Consider the following 19,380-nt stretch of genomic DNA (forward strand, 5'->3'; position numbering starts at 1 on the left):
TTGGTGTTGTGTGTGTGTGTGTGTGTGTGTGTGTGCGCGCGCGTGTGTTCCCTGACACTGTTGATTTGCATGGGTTAGGGTTAGCACTTGCCTAGGAGCATTTTACTAATGCGCTGTTGAAATAACAGTGAAATGCTGCGTTACTGCCTTTGGACCAGGTTTTGTTGAAATTAACTTTGTGGGTCTTAAAAAAGACAGTTGTGTTGGGCTTTGTGCTACACAGCGACAAGGTGCAAGATAGGGCCAAGAGTGTTTAAGCTTTCATACATGAACATGAACATTTCCATGTCTAATTACTGTAGAAAGTGACTTTTCCTGAGAAAGGAAATAAATGTAGAAATGTAAATATTATGTAAGTAGACTCTATTTATAAAGCTCTTTTCTAGTCTTAACGACTACTCAAAGCTCTGTAACATAGTACAGGAACAACTGACCTTTCACACTTTAGTCTATCTTTTAGCGTGTGTTCCCTCTGAAACTGAAGTGGTGATTTTTGTCTGAAATGAAACATGGGTATAAAGTGTGATGATGGAAAATGCGTCTTGTTTGTTTCATACAATGGTTCAGCTACGACCACAGTGTTTGTATGTATGTGTGTGTGTTTGCCCGTCTCTGTTCGTTCCTCTTTTTAAACAGGACCGTCATTTTTCTCTTTCACAATATCTCACTGTGGGATCACACACACACACACACACACACATACACACACACACACACACACACACACACACACACACACACACACGTCCCTCATCTGTGATATGTTCGCTCTTATCTTCAGAGAAACATAGGGGTGATTACAGAGTTTATTTAGTTTGCTTAACCGGCTGATGGACACAAAGACTTTGGCTGTTCTCCCTCTTTTTCTGTCTCCCTCTCTCTGTCTGGGTCTCCCTCTTTCTCTGTCTCTCTCTCTCTGTCTTGCTCTCTCTGTCTGTCTCCCTCTATGTCTGTCTCCCTCTATCTCTGTCTCCCTCTTTCCCTGTGTCTCTCTTTGTCTCCCTCTCTGTGTCTGTCTTCCTCTTTCCCTGTCTCTCTCTTTGTCTCCCTCTTTCTCTGTCTTTCTCTCTCTGTCTCGCTCTCTTTCTCTGTCCCTCTCTCTTTCTCTTAATTCAATTCAAAGAGGCTTTATTTGCATGACCTCTCTCTCTCTCTCTGTCTCTCTCACGGTCCCTCCCTCTGCTGGCCAACAGTGTGGAGTCAGGTGGATGAAAGGTTTACTCTTCATTTCAATACAGCATGAAAAACAGAACAATCCATAGAGTAACGTCTGAACCATAGCAGTCAAAGGTTAATCTCTTAAATGAAGCCCAAACACGGTTTGTCATTCTCAACAAGAAGTGTGACCACACAACACATCCTCATACGTAAAAGACACTCTACTGTAGGTCAATTGCCAATGATTCCAAAAACAACATGCAGTATATGAGCGTTTTGGTAATCGTGGCATTCTTTTTAACGTAACAGTAATAGTTAACATTGTGAAACGGAACTTCTTAAGTATAGGTAACAAATGAGGGTTAGGATACGAAAATACAACAAACAATCAAAATGCGGTAGTAGGCCTACCTACGTCACAGCCTTAGATGCTTAAAAGTCTGTCCTAAATTGTCCTCTGGCTGAGAAAAGGGATTTAAGAACCTGTGACATTATCACCATGGAGTAAAGTCTCTGGGCCAGCTGGAGAGACCCTACTGCATAGATTCAACTGGCCGCACATCAACGAAGGAAACACGGAAGATTAGAAGCTTTTTTGGAGTACGCTCCAGGCTAATAACCCCTGAACTGAACAGATTACATTTTGTATCTAGTATTGTATTATCTGTATTAAACATATTTGATTTGGAGTTCTATGAAACATTCAAACACTAGGATGGTAATGTAGGCTTCCCCCCCGCCAGCAGCTGTTTGATCATTAGCTGATCAAGCATCGACCTTGCACCTTATTTAAGTCTGTTTGTCTTTAGCATGGTAAAAAAAAAAAAGAAAAAAAAAAGAGGTCAGCAGGGAAGTTGGTACAAGCTTCCACAGCTGAACTCTCTCTGTCGTCCTTTTAATAACATGCAAATCATGGGGAAACAGGCTTCACTCATTCCACTGTTGCAACAGGTTTTTCCAGTTTAAAATGACATTTCATTTTGTAATCAAATACCTGTAAATTTAAATGTTGTATGCACACAATGTTTGACAATAATTCATAAGTCATCAGTGTTATGATATGAAAGAGAAGCTTTCAAAGACAGCAATATAAAACAGAAATATAAGGAGAGAAGTGAGAGTAACACCTGGCATTACACACATACGTCAACTGTGTGTGTGTTTGTGTGTGTATGTGTGTGAATATGTGTGTGTCTGTGAGTGCGTGCGTGTGTGTGCATGTGTGTTTGCATGCATGCGATCTGGGTTATTTCTGCCTGGGGGTCCCTGACTTCCATGGTTTAAGCTTGATAGCTTACCAAGAGGATTTTAGGGGAGAGCAGGAGAGAGGGAGGAGAGATCAAACAGAATTACTTGAAACAAATCTTGATTAACACTTTTTTCCGTTCTATTTCTATGTCTTTTTTCCTTTCTCCCTTTCTTCATTTTCTTTAACAGGAAAGAGTTTCACTCTGACCATCACCGTGTTCACCAACCCTCCTCAGGTGGCCACATACCAGAGAGCCATCAAAATTACTGTGGACGGTCCGAGAGAGCCACGACGTAAGTGACACTGACACACAGATTGTGACATTTGCTCCCCAGCAGATAACATCTGGAGTCCCACAGTGTTCAATTCTTAGTCCAATCAAATTCACCATGGATCCACTTGAAGGCAACTATCTAAAACAGAACAACTGCAACGTTCGTGTTTAGTGTTACTCCGGTGGCATTAACCATGTTGGGAGTTGTAGGGAATCATAGGCATTTATAGGGAGTCATAGTCATAGTTGTTGGGAGTGGTTGGGAGTCATTGGGAGTTGTTGCAATGTCTGACGATGACGGGGTTGTAAATTGAGGAACAGTGCATAAGTTACAGTATGTTTAGTCAGGTTGGAGTTAGGATTTGGGTTATTAAAGCAGTGATCGTAGGCATCAAATTAATATTTTTTACCCTATATTTCACATTTTATCTGAATACACTATTTATTTTCCCCTTTGTACATGGCATACCAGTCTAAAAAATATATTAGCAGGTTTGGTGAGCCCCTGGATGTCATCACAGAGTACTATGCGCTGACTTCTAGCTAAGGTTAGCCATCCGCAACATTACTACTGCATTCCTGATTTTTCTAACTATGTAACGGCTCAAGTCAAAGTCAAAGTACTTTTATTGGTCTCCCTAAGGAGAAATTTGTTTTGGACATTGAGTAACTTACTTATCTGCAAGAGTTACAGACACAAAAACAAGCACAGGGTTAAAAACAATTAAAAGACAAAAGTACAGTCAACGTATGGGCTACTCGAGGGCCTGTGCAAATTGCAGATTTACGATTTTCTATACTAAATTAGATAAAAACCATACTTCAAAACAAAGGCCCAAAGGCCCAAATCGCATAACTCATCTGCGTTGATTGCACTTCAAAAATAAGTGGCTTTACAAGGGTTTTAACTCAGTATTGTCACTTTCATTCTGACAGCCCTCATGTTTAGTAATGTTATTAAAGTGCTCACAGATGTGAGCACAAAACATTGTTTGGATCCTGTTGATTACATCAAGCTACATTTAATATTTATATTAGTCTATAAAGTAGTCACTTAGTGAATATAGGGCTCTAATCACTACAGAAAAACTCTGAGTGAGTCAATAAGGAACCTGAAGTTCCTCTCCCTCTCAGCGTGATGAAACAGGGGGAATTCTAACCGCAGATGAACGCAAGAGGAAGACAGATTTTCTTCAGCTGACTAACATTAATAATAATAATTAGGATTGAATGGAAGTGAAGTGAGCAACAGTGTTCAGAAGAGACAACAGGACGGCTCCTGCCAGCTCCTTTCAGCTGTGAATAACCATCACTCATCTCTATCTCACCCACACACACTCAGCATAAATACACACACATGCACACTTCCCCGTTGGGAGGAAGTGGCTGTAACTGGAGCTGCGTCTCCGAGCTTTGAAGTGCGGCCAGCACCACAGACACCATGACAGACCACCACACACACACAGAGCCCTGTGCTGCACAGCAGATTCCCCAACGCATTAGCAGACGCAGTGTGTTAATAGTGTTGGGACAGTGTAAAAGGCTGTTGGTTCTACCTGTAACTGTAATCCCTGGATTAAATAGACATGTCACAAGCATGACGTAATCTGCTGATATGTCTACATTTCTGTTTGTTGAAATGTGACAGTTTTGTTTTGTCTCCCTGTCCCAGGTCACCGTCAGAAGATGGACGAAGTCAAACCTGGCTCCCTGGCTTTCTCTGAGCGGTTAACAGAGCTTGAACAGCTGAGACGGGGCTCGATGAGGGTGACGCCCCCTCACCACCATCACCATCAACACTCGGCCCACACTAGGCAATCTGCAGCACTGAACTCAGCCCCCTTCTCCAGCCCGACACACGCTCAGATAACTGCCGGTAAGAGCACACACGTTATTTACGTCTGTCAACCTTGATTATGAAAAGAAAACAAGAAGCAGCGAAGAAGAGAAGGTGTCATCCTGTGTGTATTCTGAACGAAGTTTATTATGAGGCCTAAATGCTGCAGCTGCAGTCTCACTGTATCCAGTCAGGATTTGTACTATTTGGACTTCAAGTAGTCAGGGACAAAATTTGGGAACAAAACTTTCAAAATTACAGAATAAAGCTACAAGAGGACCACTTTTAGGTGTTTTAGTCAATGCAAATAAGCTGGAAGCTGTGCTAAAGCAATCTTTTTCATGTACCTGAATATGCAGTCACCTCATGGATTATTAGGAACACCTGTTCAATTTCTCATTATTTTTTATTTTTTATTTTATTTTTTTATTTTATTTTATTTATTAATTCAGGACAATGCACGTTGATGAACATGCACAACAGTACACGTAAATGTGCCAAATTGTAGCCCAAGGGCTAATTTCACTCTGCAGTCCAATAGGCAGGTTGGAGTTTCTGTAAAAAAAGACATAGGATAGTAACATTCAGTATATAAAACCAAGAAGAAACAAAAAGAAAAAACAGGACAATTCATTAGTAGAAAAATGGAAACACAAGTTAGCGGTGGTTACATGTTTGGTTAGCTCTAAGCCACAGCTTTACCTCGCTCTTAAAGGAGGCCAAAGTGGGACGCTCCCTTACAGTTGGAGGAAGTGTGTTCCATAATGCACTGCCTTTAATAGATAGTGCATTATGGCTGAAGGAGGTTTTTCTGAAAGGAACCTCCCAGTCCCTTAATGCAATTATCTAATCAACCAATCACATGGCAGTTGCTTCAATGCATTTAAGGGTGTGGTCCTACTCCAGACAATCTCCTGAACTCCAAACTGAGTGTCAGAATGGGAACGAAAGGTGATTTAAGCAATTTGGAGCGTGGCATGGTTGTTGGTGCCAGACGGGCCGGTCTGAGTATTTCACAGTCTGCTCAGTTACTGGGACTTTCACGCAGAACCATTTCTAGGGTTTCCAAAGAATGGTGTGAAAAGGGAAAAGCATACAGTATGTGGCAGTCCTGTGGGCAAAAATGCCTTGTTGATGTTAGAGGTCAGAGGAGAATGGGCCGACTGATTCAAGCTCATAGAAGAGCAACTTTGACTGAAATAACCACTCGTTACAACCGAGGTTTGCAGCAAAGCATTTATGGAGCCACAACACGCACAACCTTGAGGTGGATGGGCTACAACAGCAGAAGACCCCACCGGGTACCACTCATCTCCACCACAAATAGAAAAAAGAAGCTACAATTTGCAAGAGCTCACCAAAATTGGACAGTTGAAGACTGGAAAAATTTTGCCTGGTCTGATGAGTTTCTATTTCTGTTGAGCCATTCAGATGGTAGAGTCAGAATTTGGCGTAAACAGAATGAGAACATGGATCCATCATGCCTTGTTACCACTGTGCAGGCTGGTGGTGGTGGTGTAATGGTGTGGGGGATGTTTTCTTGGCACACTTTAGGCCCCTTAGTGCCTATTTGGCATCGTTTAAATGCCACGGCCTACCTGAGCATTGTTTCTGACCATGTCCATCCCTTTATGGCCACCATGTACCCATCCTCTGCTGGCTATTTCCCGCAGGATAATGCACCATGTCACAAAGCTCGAATCATTTCAAATTGGTTTCTTGAACATGACAATGAGTTCACTGTACTAAAATGGACCCTCAATGGATCTCAACCCAATAGAGAATCTTTGGGATGTGGTGGAACAGGAGATTTGTGCCCTGGATGTGATCCCACAAATCTCCATCAACTGCAAGATGCTATCCTCTCAATATGGGCCAACATTTCTGAAGAATGCTTTCAGCACCTTGTTGAATCAATGCCACGTAGAATTAAGGCAGTTCTGAAGGCGAAAGGGGGTCAAACACAGTATTAGTGTGGTGTTCCTAATAATCCTATAGGTGAGTGTATATGTATGTGACTCTCCTGGATCAGAACTGACTGTTGTAAAACCCAAACTTTCTTAAAATGTTGATTCTCATCCTTTATATACAGAGCAAAACCGACGTGTTGTGCTCTTTATATAAATGATGAGATTTCACATCTTATTTCACATCTGAGCAGTTTTGTCTGCTCTAACTGAACCCTGGAGCATTTGGTCTGATAGTCCTGTTGGTTTGGGCAGTGTCAAAGTTAATTCTCACTTTGTTGTTGTCTAAACAACTGAACTCTGGTCCAAAACGGGGGTCTCTGTTTTCTTCACAGAGCTCTAGATTTCAGTTCATTTTAGATGAAAACAATCCATCACAAATACAGGAAGAGAACCAATAACAGAGCATTTACTAGTCTGCAGTTTCTTCGTTTCACACAGTTTACGAACTTATTTCTGATGAAGGGATGATATCGTTCAAATCCATGAACTGCGGTTAACATACACCGCTAGTCCTCTGTGTGACATTATCATCTCATCATCTAACCCTAACCCTAATGTTTGGTGTTTGACAAAGTGTGAGCGCAAACACAACCAAATGAAAAATTACACAATGCTGCAACTTGACTCCGAAATCACACAGAGTCTACAGAACTGTAGGTGTGAATAGGCCCCATACGGCAGACACTAAGAGTGTCTTGCTCAGTGACTCTTCAACACATGGGCAATAGGTGACCCTACAGTCAGAAGCTCAGCCGTTTACGACTGGAGAGACAGCTCTTACTTTAGAAATAAGAAACTACGCTTCTGCATGTTCTTTATGAGCTCTAACACAGAGCCCAAAAACTACAATACATTTCCTTTATCCTAATCTTACGGGGCTTTCTCAGGTGTAACGGTACCAATGTAGTCTGAAAAAAAAACTGTTGTATATAAATAGTTGTATCACAGCGGGCATGTTGAACTGTTGTGGTTAGCTGGGGATTGTGACGTACAGTAAAGTGGCCACCAGAACAGTTAATACCAACTCTCTGACAGCAGGTATGTTGCGGGGAAAACTGAATTAAATTTTTTATGGAAAAGAAACAGATTTCCCATACATTTTTCTCTTCTTATATAAAACTTGAATGAATTATCTTTCTGTGAGACTAAATACCTGTCCACACCTACAATAACCCAGGCTATAACTATAACTATACCGACGTGAGCGTCCACACTGCTAAATAATAACGTTCTGCAAACTGTGGCATGTGTTTTCCACACTTGTGCATTCATCTTGCATCAAATCTTGTTGTTCCTCCTTGTGGTTTCAGTGAGATCCATTGTGGTCTGTGTGGGTATGTGTATTTACGTGTGTGTGTGGTTTTGTGTGAGTGTGTGTTGCGGTTGCCGTGGATACTCTATGCAGCACCGAAATACAGAATCTGTTCCTCTTCTGCCTTCAGTGGTAGTGACTGTGTGTGTGTGTGTGTTGTGTGTGTGTGTGTGTGTGTGTGTGTGTGTGTGTGTGTGTGTGTGTGCGTGTGTGTGTGTGTGTGTGTGTGAAAGGAGGAAATGAGAGTCAGCTGGCAAGAAGTGCTACTGTGAGAAAAAAGCAAAGCAAACATAACTTTCAGAATATGAGAAATTAAATATTGTCTTTGTCAAGGTTTAGTTTTTCTACACTTGTAACTGGTGTTTATGTAATGCTAACACTTGTCTGACACTGGGCTAAAAGCAGAGGAAAGATAGAAACAGAGAAAAATAATTTTACCATCAACATGCATCACATTTAAATATAAATCTCTTAAACAACCCGTCGTCCAAAGTAGGGTTCATAACTCAACAAGAACAAAAGTAAAATGGTTTGTAGAAAGAAAGAAAGACTAGTCCCACCAAGTCCTCTTTTCTGGTTTTGTTCATGGTAATTGGAAAATAAGTGTATAAGTTGTTTGTTTTTATCTCTATGCAGGTTCAGTCAGAATACATTTGTAGCCGACATGTTGAACTGTTCAGAGTTAAACTTAATCTGGAATAAGATGGAGTTGAGACTTAACTGTGTCTGTGGATGCTGAGCTGAAACACATAGAAAGTGTGTACAATTAGTGGTGTGAAACATACTGTAGGGACAGAAACAGAGAGGTAGCTCTGAGTGCTTCCTGTTTTCTCTGTCACTCTAGACCTCTCTCTTTTTCTTTTTCTCTCTCCCCGTCATCACCCCCTTAAAGCTAAGCTTTCATTTCTCTTTTATCATTGTCTTCCTTTCACTTCTCTACTCCTCTGTGAGTGGTAAATCCTGTATGTCAATTTACTTTGGTCCTATAGTGTGCACATGTGGCAGCAGTATCTCTGTTCCTCTAACGTGAACCCAAACCTTTCACATATCAGGACAGATGGAGAAAACACTGTGAGTGTGTACACCAAGAAACTCCAGAAGTACAGTAATGCTTTGTTGCAGACAATACATTTTGCTACAAGTATGTATGTATAGGTGTGTGTATGTATATACTGTATACTAGGAATGAGCGAGTACAGCATTATCTGTATCTGTATCTGTATCTGTTTACCACATGAATTATCTGTATCCGGATCCGTACTCGGACTGGGCGGGGCCTAAACCGGAAGTGGTCAGATTTAACCCGGAAGTGGGTCGGGTTCTCTTGAAATGTGCGGGGCTTTAACCGGTATGTTATTTAAGCATGCAATTGATATGAGTTGATCAAAATTTTTTATATTTATTGCTGATTTGAAAACTATTTACATGACAGCATCAAGCTTCAGATCAATGGTGTTGTCATGGTAACAAACAAACTATATACAGAACGTTTTGCAACAATGAATACAACCCATGCAGTTGCAATTATGAAGTAAAATGTAATAAACAAGAGTTTTCATACTCAGTATAACTTTCATTTTTTAACTTTTTCTTTTTTTATGATCAGTGTGATTTTTTTTAATTTTTTTTTTATTTGTTTTTTTTATTTTTTTTATTTCCACACAAGGTATATATATATATGTGTGAGTGAGTGAGTGAGTGAGTGAGTGAGTGAGTGAGTGAGTGAGTGAGTAAGAGAGAGACACAGAGAGAGAGGGGGCGGGGGGCAGCTGACAGTTGGCAGAGACGCAACAGGAGTTGCATTTAAACCAAGCAGCATGTCTGAAACCCACGTTCACCAGAAATCTACTGGTTACTATGTAAGGACTACAAACCCCACGTTCACCAGAAATCTACTGGTTACTATGTAAGGACTACAAACCCCACGTTCACCAGAAATCTACTGGTTACTATGTAAGGACTACAAACCCCACGTTCACCAGAAATCTACTGGTTACTATGTAAGGACTACAAACCCCACGTTCACCAGAAATCTACTGGTTACTATGTAAGGACTAAAAACACAAGTTAAAAACAAACCTGAAGCTGAAGAAACCCTAAACGTTAACGGAACAGATCCGCAGATCCATTGACTGCCTACCTGACGGAGCGGGAGCGAGCGAGCGAGCGAGAGAGAGAGAGAGAGAGAGTGAGAGAGAGAGAGAGAGAGAGAGAGAGAGAACGAGAGAGAGAACGAGAGAGAGAGAAAGAGAGAGAGAGAGAGAGCATTTCTCCATGTTCTGTGTGTGTGTGATTGATCCGAGCGGGTTTGTAGGCGGGGGGGGGGGGGGGCGCTGTGATTTTCACAGAACGCTGCGCGGCCAGTTGAGGAGTTTTATTCAATCCGAGCACGGATATTGACTCATATTACTCGTATAATACTTGTACTCGGCAAAAGTGCTTTATCCGTACCGGGTACTCGGATCACCCCTACTGTGTACATTATATGTACAACAAGTTTTTTAATTAAACCAGGACAGTAAAGTGAACTTGTGAGCAAAGAATACAACAGTTGTCACTCTGCTTCATATCCTGCCATTTTCTCTCTCTACCCTCTGCAAATTTAACTTGGCCGGACTTAAAAGCCTTCATTGGTCTTGGCTGCTGTGCACAGTTTGCTTTCTGGTCTGGCAGCACACACACTCACACACGTACACATTCTTGTCTGGTCGTCTGTGTGTGACCAGTGCCATTTATTGTTTAATAAACAAATCCCGTCTTTCCCCCGCAGTCATGTGTCATGTCATATCTTGAATGAAACAACTCTCACACACACACACACACTCATACTCACATACACACACACACACACACACACACACACACAAACACACACACAATCTCTCTCTCACACACACACACACACACACACACACAAACAAAAAGCAAATAGATTCCCCTTTTGTTCCTTCACTACTAACAGGGTCATGTTTAGCTCCCAAAACTTATTTAACCCTTTTATAAACTGAAACTGGGGTGTGGTGAACACACTGCTGTGTGCTCAAATGTTCTGCCTTTTAATTACCACAAGTTAATGTCACTACTCTTAGTATAAGCCTCACCAAACCAGAGAAAAAGTACCTCAAAGCTTGTATTTTAACTGTGCAGTTTTAGGAGTTTACACACCATCTTTAATTCAGAGATGTAGTTTTACACCTTAATAAAGAGACAGATTAAAAGTAATTTGTGCAGAATGTTTGAATTTAAATGAAGGCTATCCCCAACTTTCAAGCTCTTACAAGCTTAACCAACCCTCTGATGATTCCTTTTTCCCAGACTCCAGACAGATGCAGTCTTCTCCGTCTTGGTCCTACGACCAGTCGTATCCCTACCTTGGCCAGATAACCACGCCCACTGTCCACACAGCCAATCCCCTCTCGCCTGGTCGATCCTCGCTCAGTGACCTGTCCTCACGACTCTCAGGTAGGAACACAGCGAGCAGTGAGTCATCAGCAGGCTGGAGAACTGTGTGAATGGCCGTGATGTTTAATGTTTAATACTCTAATGTGCGATGTGAATCCGCTGGGCCATCTGCTGGGATGTCAATATCAGCTCAGTCTTTAAAAGAAGCCTAAAACTGAAATGATTAAGGCTGATTTTTGGTAGTTTTTCACCTTACCAATTTTCCATAGCTTACTTTAGTGTTAGTTTTAATAGACATCAGAATCAGAATCAGAAATAGATGTATTGCTAGATAAGTAGCACAAAGCTTCCAAATTTTCCAAGATTTCCATACCCCTTCCATCACTACAATAACAACAAACAATAAATGCAGAAACAAGTAAGACATACATACATACATACATTCATACATACATACATACATACATACATACAAATAGATAATTAATACAAAGTGACAGACATTGGAAAATATTAGCTGTAAATGCTGTCATGCTGTACAACAAGTGTTGCATTAATGTATGTGTCTAAGTATTTGTCCCTATTCAAATAAACGTGCTGCTCTACATAACTGGGACCACTATGCTACCGCCGGACTTTGGCACTATTACATTGACTGTTGACCGTATGCATAATTGCACATTTTTTTAACTCAAATTTTGCTGCTCTTATTTTCCTCATTGTATATATCTTCTTATTTTTACTTTTTATATTGTTTACTTGAATGTTATGTTTGTCTGTGGACCTAATTGGTTAAAAATGTCTTGTTGTCACCGTGGGATAGAGGGAAACGTAATTTCGATCTCTTTGTATGTTTTGACATGTGAAGAAATTGACAATAAAGCAGACTTTGACTTTGACTTTGACTTTGAAAAAAAATTAAAATAAAAAATAACCCTAACTCTGTTACCTTTGCCATCTCCCAGGTCCTGAGCTTACGGCGTTTGGCGACCCGAGGATGACATTAGAACGTCCTTTCCCCTCCCTGCCTGACTCGCGTTTCTCAGACCACCGGGTGCACTACCCTCCCACTGCGGCCGCCTTCACTTACACCCCACCTCACAACGCTGTCTCCAGCGGAGCCCTCGGCATTACAATGGCGACAGCCATGGCGACCACCCCGGCAGGGAGGTACCACACTTACCTGCCTCCTCCGTACCCGGCAAACACACCTCACCAGGCGCAGAGCTTCCAGTCCACGTCCTCGCCATACCACCTGTATTACTCCACCGCCGCCGGCTCCTACCAGTTCTCCATGATGGCCGGGGGTGGCAGTGGCGACTCACGCTCCCCGCCAAGGATCCTGCCACCCTGCACCAATGCCTCCACAGGCTCCGCTCTCCTGCACCCCTCGCTGCCCAATCAGAACGAAGTAGTCGGTGTGGAGGTGGAGTCCAGCCACAGCAGCTCACCGACCAACATGGCCGCAGCTGAAGCTGTCTGGAGACCATACTAAACCCCTAACCCTGGAGACCTTACTAAACACCTAAACTTGCAGACCGTACTGAACACCTAACCCTGCCAATCGTACTGAACACCTAACCTTGGAGACCATACTGACCACCTAACCCTGGAGACCGTACTGAACACCTAACCCTGCAGAACACAGAGAACACCTAACCTTGCCGAACGTAGTGAACACCTAAATCTGCGGTCCAAACTGAACACCTAAATCTGCAGTCCAAACTGAACACCTAAATCTACAGTTCGTACTGAACACCTAACTCTGAAGAAACTGAGAAACTCTGTCTCATCAGTTGTACAAACAGTCCTGTCAAACATCTATTTGTGGACATGCTGTTTGTAAGCACAAAAACAGTGTGATGCATGCGTCGTTATCCATGGCTAACGTTGGCTAACCTAGCTAGCGCTACCTCCACTGTTAAATAACAATAATTCCAACTTGTTAAACTGGAATGCTGTGTTTGGGTAGACGTCATTCTCAGCTCCGGCTTCCTTCTCCCGAAGTAAATGTTACGAGTCCGTCTCTGTATTCTTTCTGACTTAACTATTCAGCTCTAATCTCATTGGTTCCCCCTAAAGACAGAAACCTTTAAAAAAACAGCTCACAAATACTGTTGATATTGTTTTTACTAATAAAAAAGGTTGAGGGATTTCCCCAAAAAGCTGATAGAAGATATATCAGATACAGTCAGTGCTGGTTTATGTCTGCACGTGGAACTTATATATGAAACAAATATTGAATATTTACAGATTTATCCCTCAAGAGAGAGTCTGGGTGTGTTTCATACACATTGGTTGTTGTTTGCATGTGAGACAATAGTGTTTTCCATGTTTGACCTGAGAGAAACCCTTTGGCAGTCCAGTTGGTGTGGTCTCACGCTAACTCGGCTCATAGTCACCTTTTCTCAGCTACATATCACTGTAAAGACCGCTAAATTTAACTGTCATGCTACTGGCCGGCGTTCGCTTAACTTTGTAGGCTATCATTCAAATTTTTGTATCATGGGTATGCGGTTACATTGAGCAGGGAGGAAATGTCGGGACACATGCTACTATCAGTTAGCAGCGATGTCAATCGGCACCTATGGATGCAGTTCCCCAGTTGTTCCTTGGGTAAATTGCGTCTCAGGAAGTCTGCTGACTCTTGTTTTTTTATATATGTGCACTGGTATTTGGAAACACTTTACGCCATCACTTGACCGGGAGCCGGACAAGTGAGTCCTCCTGACAAAAAGAATTGATTGGACCGCGGAGCTTCTACTGAATGGAAGCACTCAATACAGAAAAAAGAGGTTTTATGGACAGATAAACGGAGGTTTTACGCACATATAAATAGAGGTTGTACACTGATAAAGTGCATGCAGCAGTACTGGACTGATCTGTCTTTCTTTGTAAAATAACATGAATGTTGTTGGTATTAGTGTTGTGAACAGATGATTCTTCTTTCCATGGTTTATTTTAACAGTTTTATAGATATTTTTACTAAACTCAGTCAAAACAAAGAGGCATGATGATTTTACTCACTTTGGGCCCAAGTCTGACAAAAATGGTGACATGATAAACCAACTATCCAGTTGATCAATTCCTTATTAATTACAGATGGTCTGAACAAGACTGTCCACATAGACAAACCATTACAGCCTGGAGTTTTATAAAACACTTTAATTTATTCCTACAATACCGTTTGTTGGTAGCATTTTAAGTATGTTTGTCGATCTGTACTGTATATAATCATAAATGATACCTGCATATGATCATGTTTTCATCCTTTTTCTCTCATTGTTTCTCTCACACAACCATTTTGTTTCATGTTATTGATGTTCGACATCTGGTTTTGATTAATACAAACCTTCTTGCAAAGAAAGTACCTCTCTTGTCCTGGTTCCTGGTTGTGTGATTTGTTTTCATCAGTTATCTTACTTGTTAATGATGGCAGGGCAGTTGTATTTCTATAGCAGCGTTCATCAGTTCACAGCGATTTATATGAGTTATGGTGAGTTTAGTCTTGCTTTGCCATACCGTCCTCCAAGCGCGCTGAAGGAGGGTCTGGTTACTCCACATAACATTTGGTTTGGGATGAAAGTGTGCTCTGGTTTAATGGCATTTCTTTAAACCAATCAGAATTGTCATGGGCAGTGCCTAACTCTGTACAGAGCCGCTGTCAAATAGCTGTGTGAGAGAAAACTCTGATTGGAAAGATATTCTAGCTAGCTGTCTGGATTTACCCTGCAGAGATCTGAGGACCAGGTAACCATAGTCCTCAGATTGGAAAGATAATCTAGCTAGCAGTCTGGATTTACCCTTCAGAGATCTGAGGACCAGGTAACCATAGTCATCAGATTGGACAGATAGTCTAGCTAGCTGTCTGGATTTAACCTGCAGAGACCTAAGGTAACCATAGTCCTCAGAAATCCACCAGATTTAAAATTCCAACGCAAAGACAGTGGAAGGAAATGGAAAATACATGCATCCATTGGAATATTCCAGCAGCACCAGATAAATCCTGGAAGTGCAACGTGAGTGTGAGTTTAATACAGAATAATTCAATAAAGAAATGTTAAAATTACAAGTACAAGAAAATGTAAAAAAAAATAATTAAAAAAAATAGAGAAAATAATTCAAGTAGCAACATGCAAATTCATGTTTTAAAAGACAATTACAACAAAGCTAGTTAAACCTAGTTATGTAATAGTTAAAGCCACAACACCAAATAAAAATATTTTGAAACCAGATTTAAATGAACTATATTTCCAAAAAACGTTCTAAGGGAGAAACTGGACAAAATATTTGTCCTGTTTGGTGTGTCCTGGATTTGTTTGTATTTACACTGACAGACAGAGAGACATTCACAAAAACAAATGTCTCACAAGTAGTTTATTAATGTTATGTCCAGACTATGATGCAATGTTTCAGCATGCTAAACATATTTTCTAGGATTTCTGTTCCCTCATGAAGTTTCCTAGAGATTTGATTTTTGTTTAGGGTCAAGGCTGAATCTAATTTTTCTATCTTACCCCTACCGCTTGCCCCTTCCCCTTGTTTTGCACGTTCACGCCGGACCTAGTGCTGTCCCATTTCTCTTTTCGAACGAGGGCTAGGGCAAAGACCGAGGGCTGTATACCCCTTGTAAACGAGGGCTATTGTACATCAAGCAGCAATGGCTGCGGCATCGACCAGAGAGACCCATTTGGCTTAAATAATTGATTTAAAAGTTACGACATCCTTGTTCTGTGGTCTATGCAGTCGTGTACATATATACTTGCAACCATGTTCTTAATTGAAACTTTTTAAAAATTGCTAGCTTGCGCTAACGCTAATTGCTAACGCTAATTGCTAACGCTAATTGCTAACGCTAATTGCTAACGCTAATTGCTAACAACAATCCCGCATTTCTTTGCCTTGAATGGACTGTATACATTGCATAGACTGTAAATATTAAGCTTAACTGTCTATGATACATCTCTACGTGCTTTACATATACCGCCCTATTTCATACAGGGACACAGGAGGACACCCAACAGCTGATCCACTCTGGGGCCGAAAACGAGCAGAAGTTTCTTTAATCATGTGTTAAAGTTCTACCCATTCATTATTGCATTGGTACTGTATTATTGTAATCATTTGTAGTTAATTCCTGTTCATGCACTTTTATATTGTTGTTGGTTTTGATACGGGACGCTGATGAAATATGGGGTGGGTTACTGGCCAACGGCATCAGACTGGTCTGCAATATCTGAACAATTCAATTCAATTCAATTTTATTTATAGTATCAATTCATAACAAGAGTTATCTCAAGAAACTATACAGATAGACCACACTCCAGAATTTACAAGGACCCAACAGTTCTAGTAGTTTCCTCCAGAGCAAGCAACAGTGCGACAGTGGCGAGGAAAAACTTCCTTTTAGGCAGAAACCTTGGTCAGACCAAGGCTCTTGGTAGGCGGTGTCTGACGGGCCGGTTGGGGTTAGAATGAATAGTGGCAATAACAAAAATAGAAAAAAATTGTAGTTTGTAGCAGTTCTTTGTATTAGTTCATGGCATAGCAGGACGCTGTGCGGCATTACAAGGCACAGCAGGACGTAGCAGGACGTAGCAGGGCACCGCAGTGTAGCAATTGAACATGGCATCACAGAACATGGAGCGGGACCAAGGCGACAGCTGCTACCCTGATTTTGGAGCCTCTCTGATCCAAGGGAACATGCTGGGGAAAAAAGAACATAAGGACTCTGGGGAATGACTCCCCAGAGCTAGGTTAGTAACAAGCATTTCTGGGACATGGATGCACATAAATGAAAAGATGGAAAGATAGAGGAGAGAGGAGCTCAGTGTATCAAAATAAGTCCCCAGCTGTCTAAAACTATTATTACAGCAAAAACCAAGAGAGACAAGGTAAAGAGAGCTCCAGTCCGGTCGGGCTAGAACTCTCCCCAACCGGATCGGGCTGTATGCCAAGTCTCCCTTTAGTTTTATTATATTCTTGATTATATGATAGATAAATCCGAAAACTATGTGACTAACTACTACTCCCTAACAATATTCGATTCTATGCCCTAACTAGTGTATCAAAATAAGTCCCCAGCTGTCTAAAACTATTATTACAGCAAAAGCAAGTGAGACCAGGTAAAGAGAGCTCCAGCCCGGTCGGGCTAGAACTCTCCCGAACCGGATCGGGCTGTATGCCAAGTCTCCCTTTAGTTTTATTATATTCTTGATTATATGATAGATAAATCTGAAAACTATGTGACTAAATACTACTCCCTAACAATATTCGATTCTATGCCCTAACAATAAGCTTTATCAAAGAGGAAAGTCTTAAGCCTACTCTTAAATGTGGAGACGGTGTCTGCCTCCCGGACCCAAACTGGAACCTGGTTCCACAGGAGAGGAGCCTGATAGCTGAACGCTCTGGCTCCCATTCTACTTTTAGAGACTCTAGGAACCACCAGTAACCCTGCATTCTGGGAGCGTAGTGCTCTCGCAGGGTTGTAAGGTACTATGAGCTCTTTAAGATAAGATGGAGCCTGACCATGAAGAGTTTTGTAGGTGAGAAGAAGGATTTTAAATTCTATTCTAGATTTTACAGGAAGCCAATGCAGAGAAGCTAAAACAGGAGAAACGTGATCTCTTTTCCTGGTTCCCGTCAGAACACGTGCCGCAGCATTCTGGATCAGCTGAAGAGTCCTTATGGACTTTTCCCGAGCAGCCTGATAACAAAGAATTGCAGTAATCCAACCTAGAAGTAACAAATGCATGGACTAGTTTTTCTGCATAATTTTTAGACAGGATATTCCTGATTTTTGCAATATTACGTAGGTGAAAAAAGGCGATCCTTGAAATTTGCTTTAAGTGGGAATTAAAGGACATGTCCTGATCAAAGATGACTCCAAGATTCTTCACAGTGGTGCTGGAGGCCAGGGTGATGCCATCCAGAGTAACTATATCTTTGGATAATGCGTCACGGAGGTGCTTGGGTCCGAGAGCAATAACTTCAGTTTTATCTGAGTTTAACATTAGAAAATTACAGGTCGTCCAGGTTTTAATATCTTGAAGGCACGTTTGAAGTTTAGCTAACTGATTAGTTTCATCCGGCTTGATTGATAGATATAACTGAGTATCATCTGCATAACAATGAAAGTTTATGGAGTGTTTCCTAATAATGCTGCCTAAAGGAAGCATATATAAAGTGAACAGGATTGGACCGAGCACAGATCCTTGTGGGACTCCATGACTAACTTTGGCGTGCACAGAGGATTCATCGTTAACATGAACAAACTGAGATCGATCTGATAAATAAGACTTAAACCAGCTTAGAGCGGTCCCTTTAATGCCAATTAAATGTTCCAATCTCTGTAATAAGATATAATGGTCAATGGTATCAAATGCAGCGCTAAGATCTAATAACACAAGTACAGAGATAAGTCCTTTGTCTGATGCAATTAGGAGGTCATTAGTAATTTTCACAAGTGCTGTCTCTGTGCTATGATGAACTCTAAATCCTGACTAAAAAATCCTCAAATAAGCGGTTGCTATGCAGAAAGTCGCACAGCTGTTTGGCGACTGCTTTCTCAAGAATCTTAGAGAGAAATGGAAGGTTAGATATAGGTCTATAGTTGGCTTGTCATGAGCTCTCTCTCTCTGCCTGGTAACACGCTGATTGGGGTTTGATGACTTTCACCTGTTTCTGCTCTGCTCTGCCTCACCCTCGTTACCTACCAGCTGCACTGCATTCACCACTCATCATGTCCTGAATATAACGCCTTGTTTTTCAGTCCTCACTTGTCAGATCTTCTGCTACCAGTACCGGTTACCTGCCTGTTTTGGGAAAAGCTTTTTGACTCTCTACTGGTGATCCCGGATCCGCTCGATTACTTCCGTGTTCTCCTGCTCTGGACTTCTCGGATCATCCAGCTCCTGCTCTCGCTGTTCGGCTACTGGGGATCTACACATGTGCTGATTTTTGGATTTCCCGGTACCTCTGAAACTCCCATACCACCAACCCTTTAATAAACTATCGAACGTGACGCTTTTGTGGTCCTCGTCTTGTTTGGTGTCTGACATGGCTAAAACATCTGGATCAAGGTTTGGCTTTTTCAGAAGAGGTTTAATTACAGCAACTTTAAAGTGCTGTGGTACATAGCCTGTTAATAAAGACAAATTGGTTATATCCAGTAGC

General features: G+C 41.5%; 1 protein-coding gene across 2 annotated transcripts in view; it reads left to right on the top strand.

Moving 5' to 3' along the window:
* runx1 (RUNX family transcription factor 1) overlaps nt 1-14,572 on the top strand; it is a 36,542-nt gene extending 21,970 nt beyond the window's left edge. For both annotated transcript variants that reach the window (XM_032507999.1, XM_032508000.1), the window contains exons 5-8: nt 2,596-2,700; nt 4,354-4,557; nt 11,116-11,262; nt 12,168-14,572. In XM_032507999.1, coding sequence (XP_032363890.1) covers nt 2,596-2,700; nt 4,354-4,557; nt 11,116-11,262; nt 12,168-12,697 — 986 coding nt within the window. In that variant the 3' untranslated portion in view covers nt 12,698-14,572. The remainder of the gene's footprint in view (nt 1-2,595; nt 2,701-4,353; nt 4,558-11,115; nt 11,263-12,167) is intronic.
* Nucleotides 14,573-19,380: the final 4,808 nt, after the last annotated feature.

This window comes from Etheostoma spectabile, unplaced genomic scaffold (genome assembly GCF_008692095.1).
Source record: "Etheostoma spectabile isolate EspeVRDwgs_2016 unplaced genomic scaffold, UIUC_Espe_1.0 scaffold00005570, whole genome shotgun sequence".
Taxonomy (NCBI): domain Eukaryota; kingdom Metazoa; phylum Chordata; class Actinopteri; order Perciformes; family Percidae; genus Etheostoma; species Etheostoma spectabile.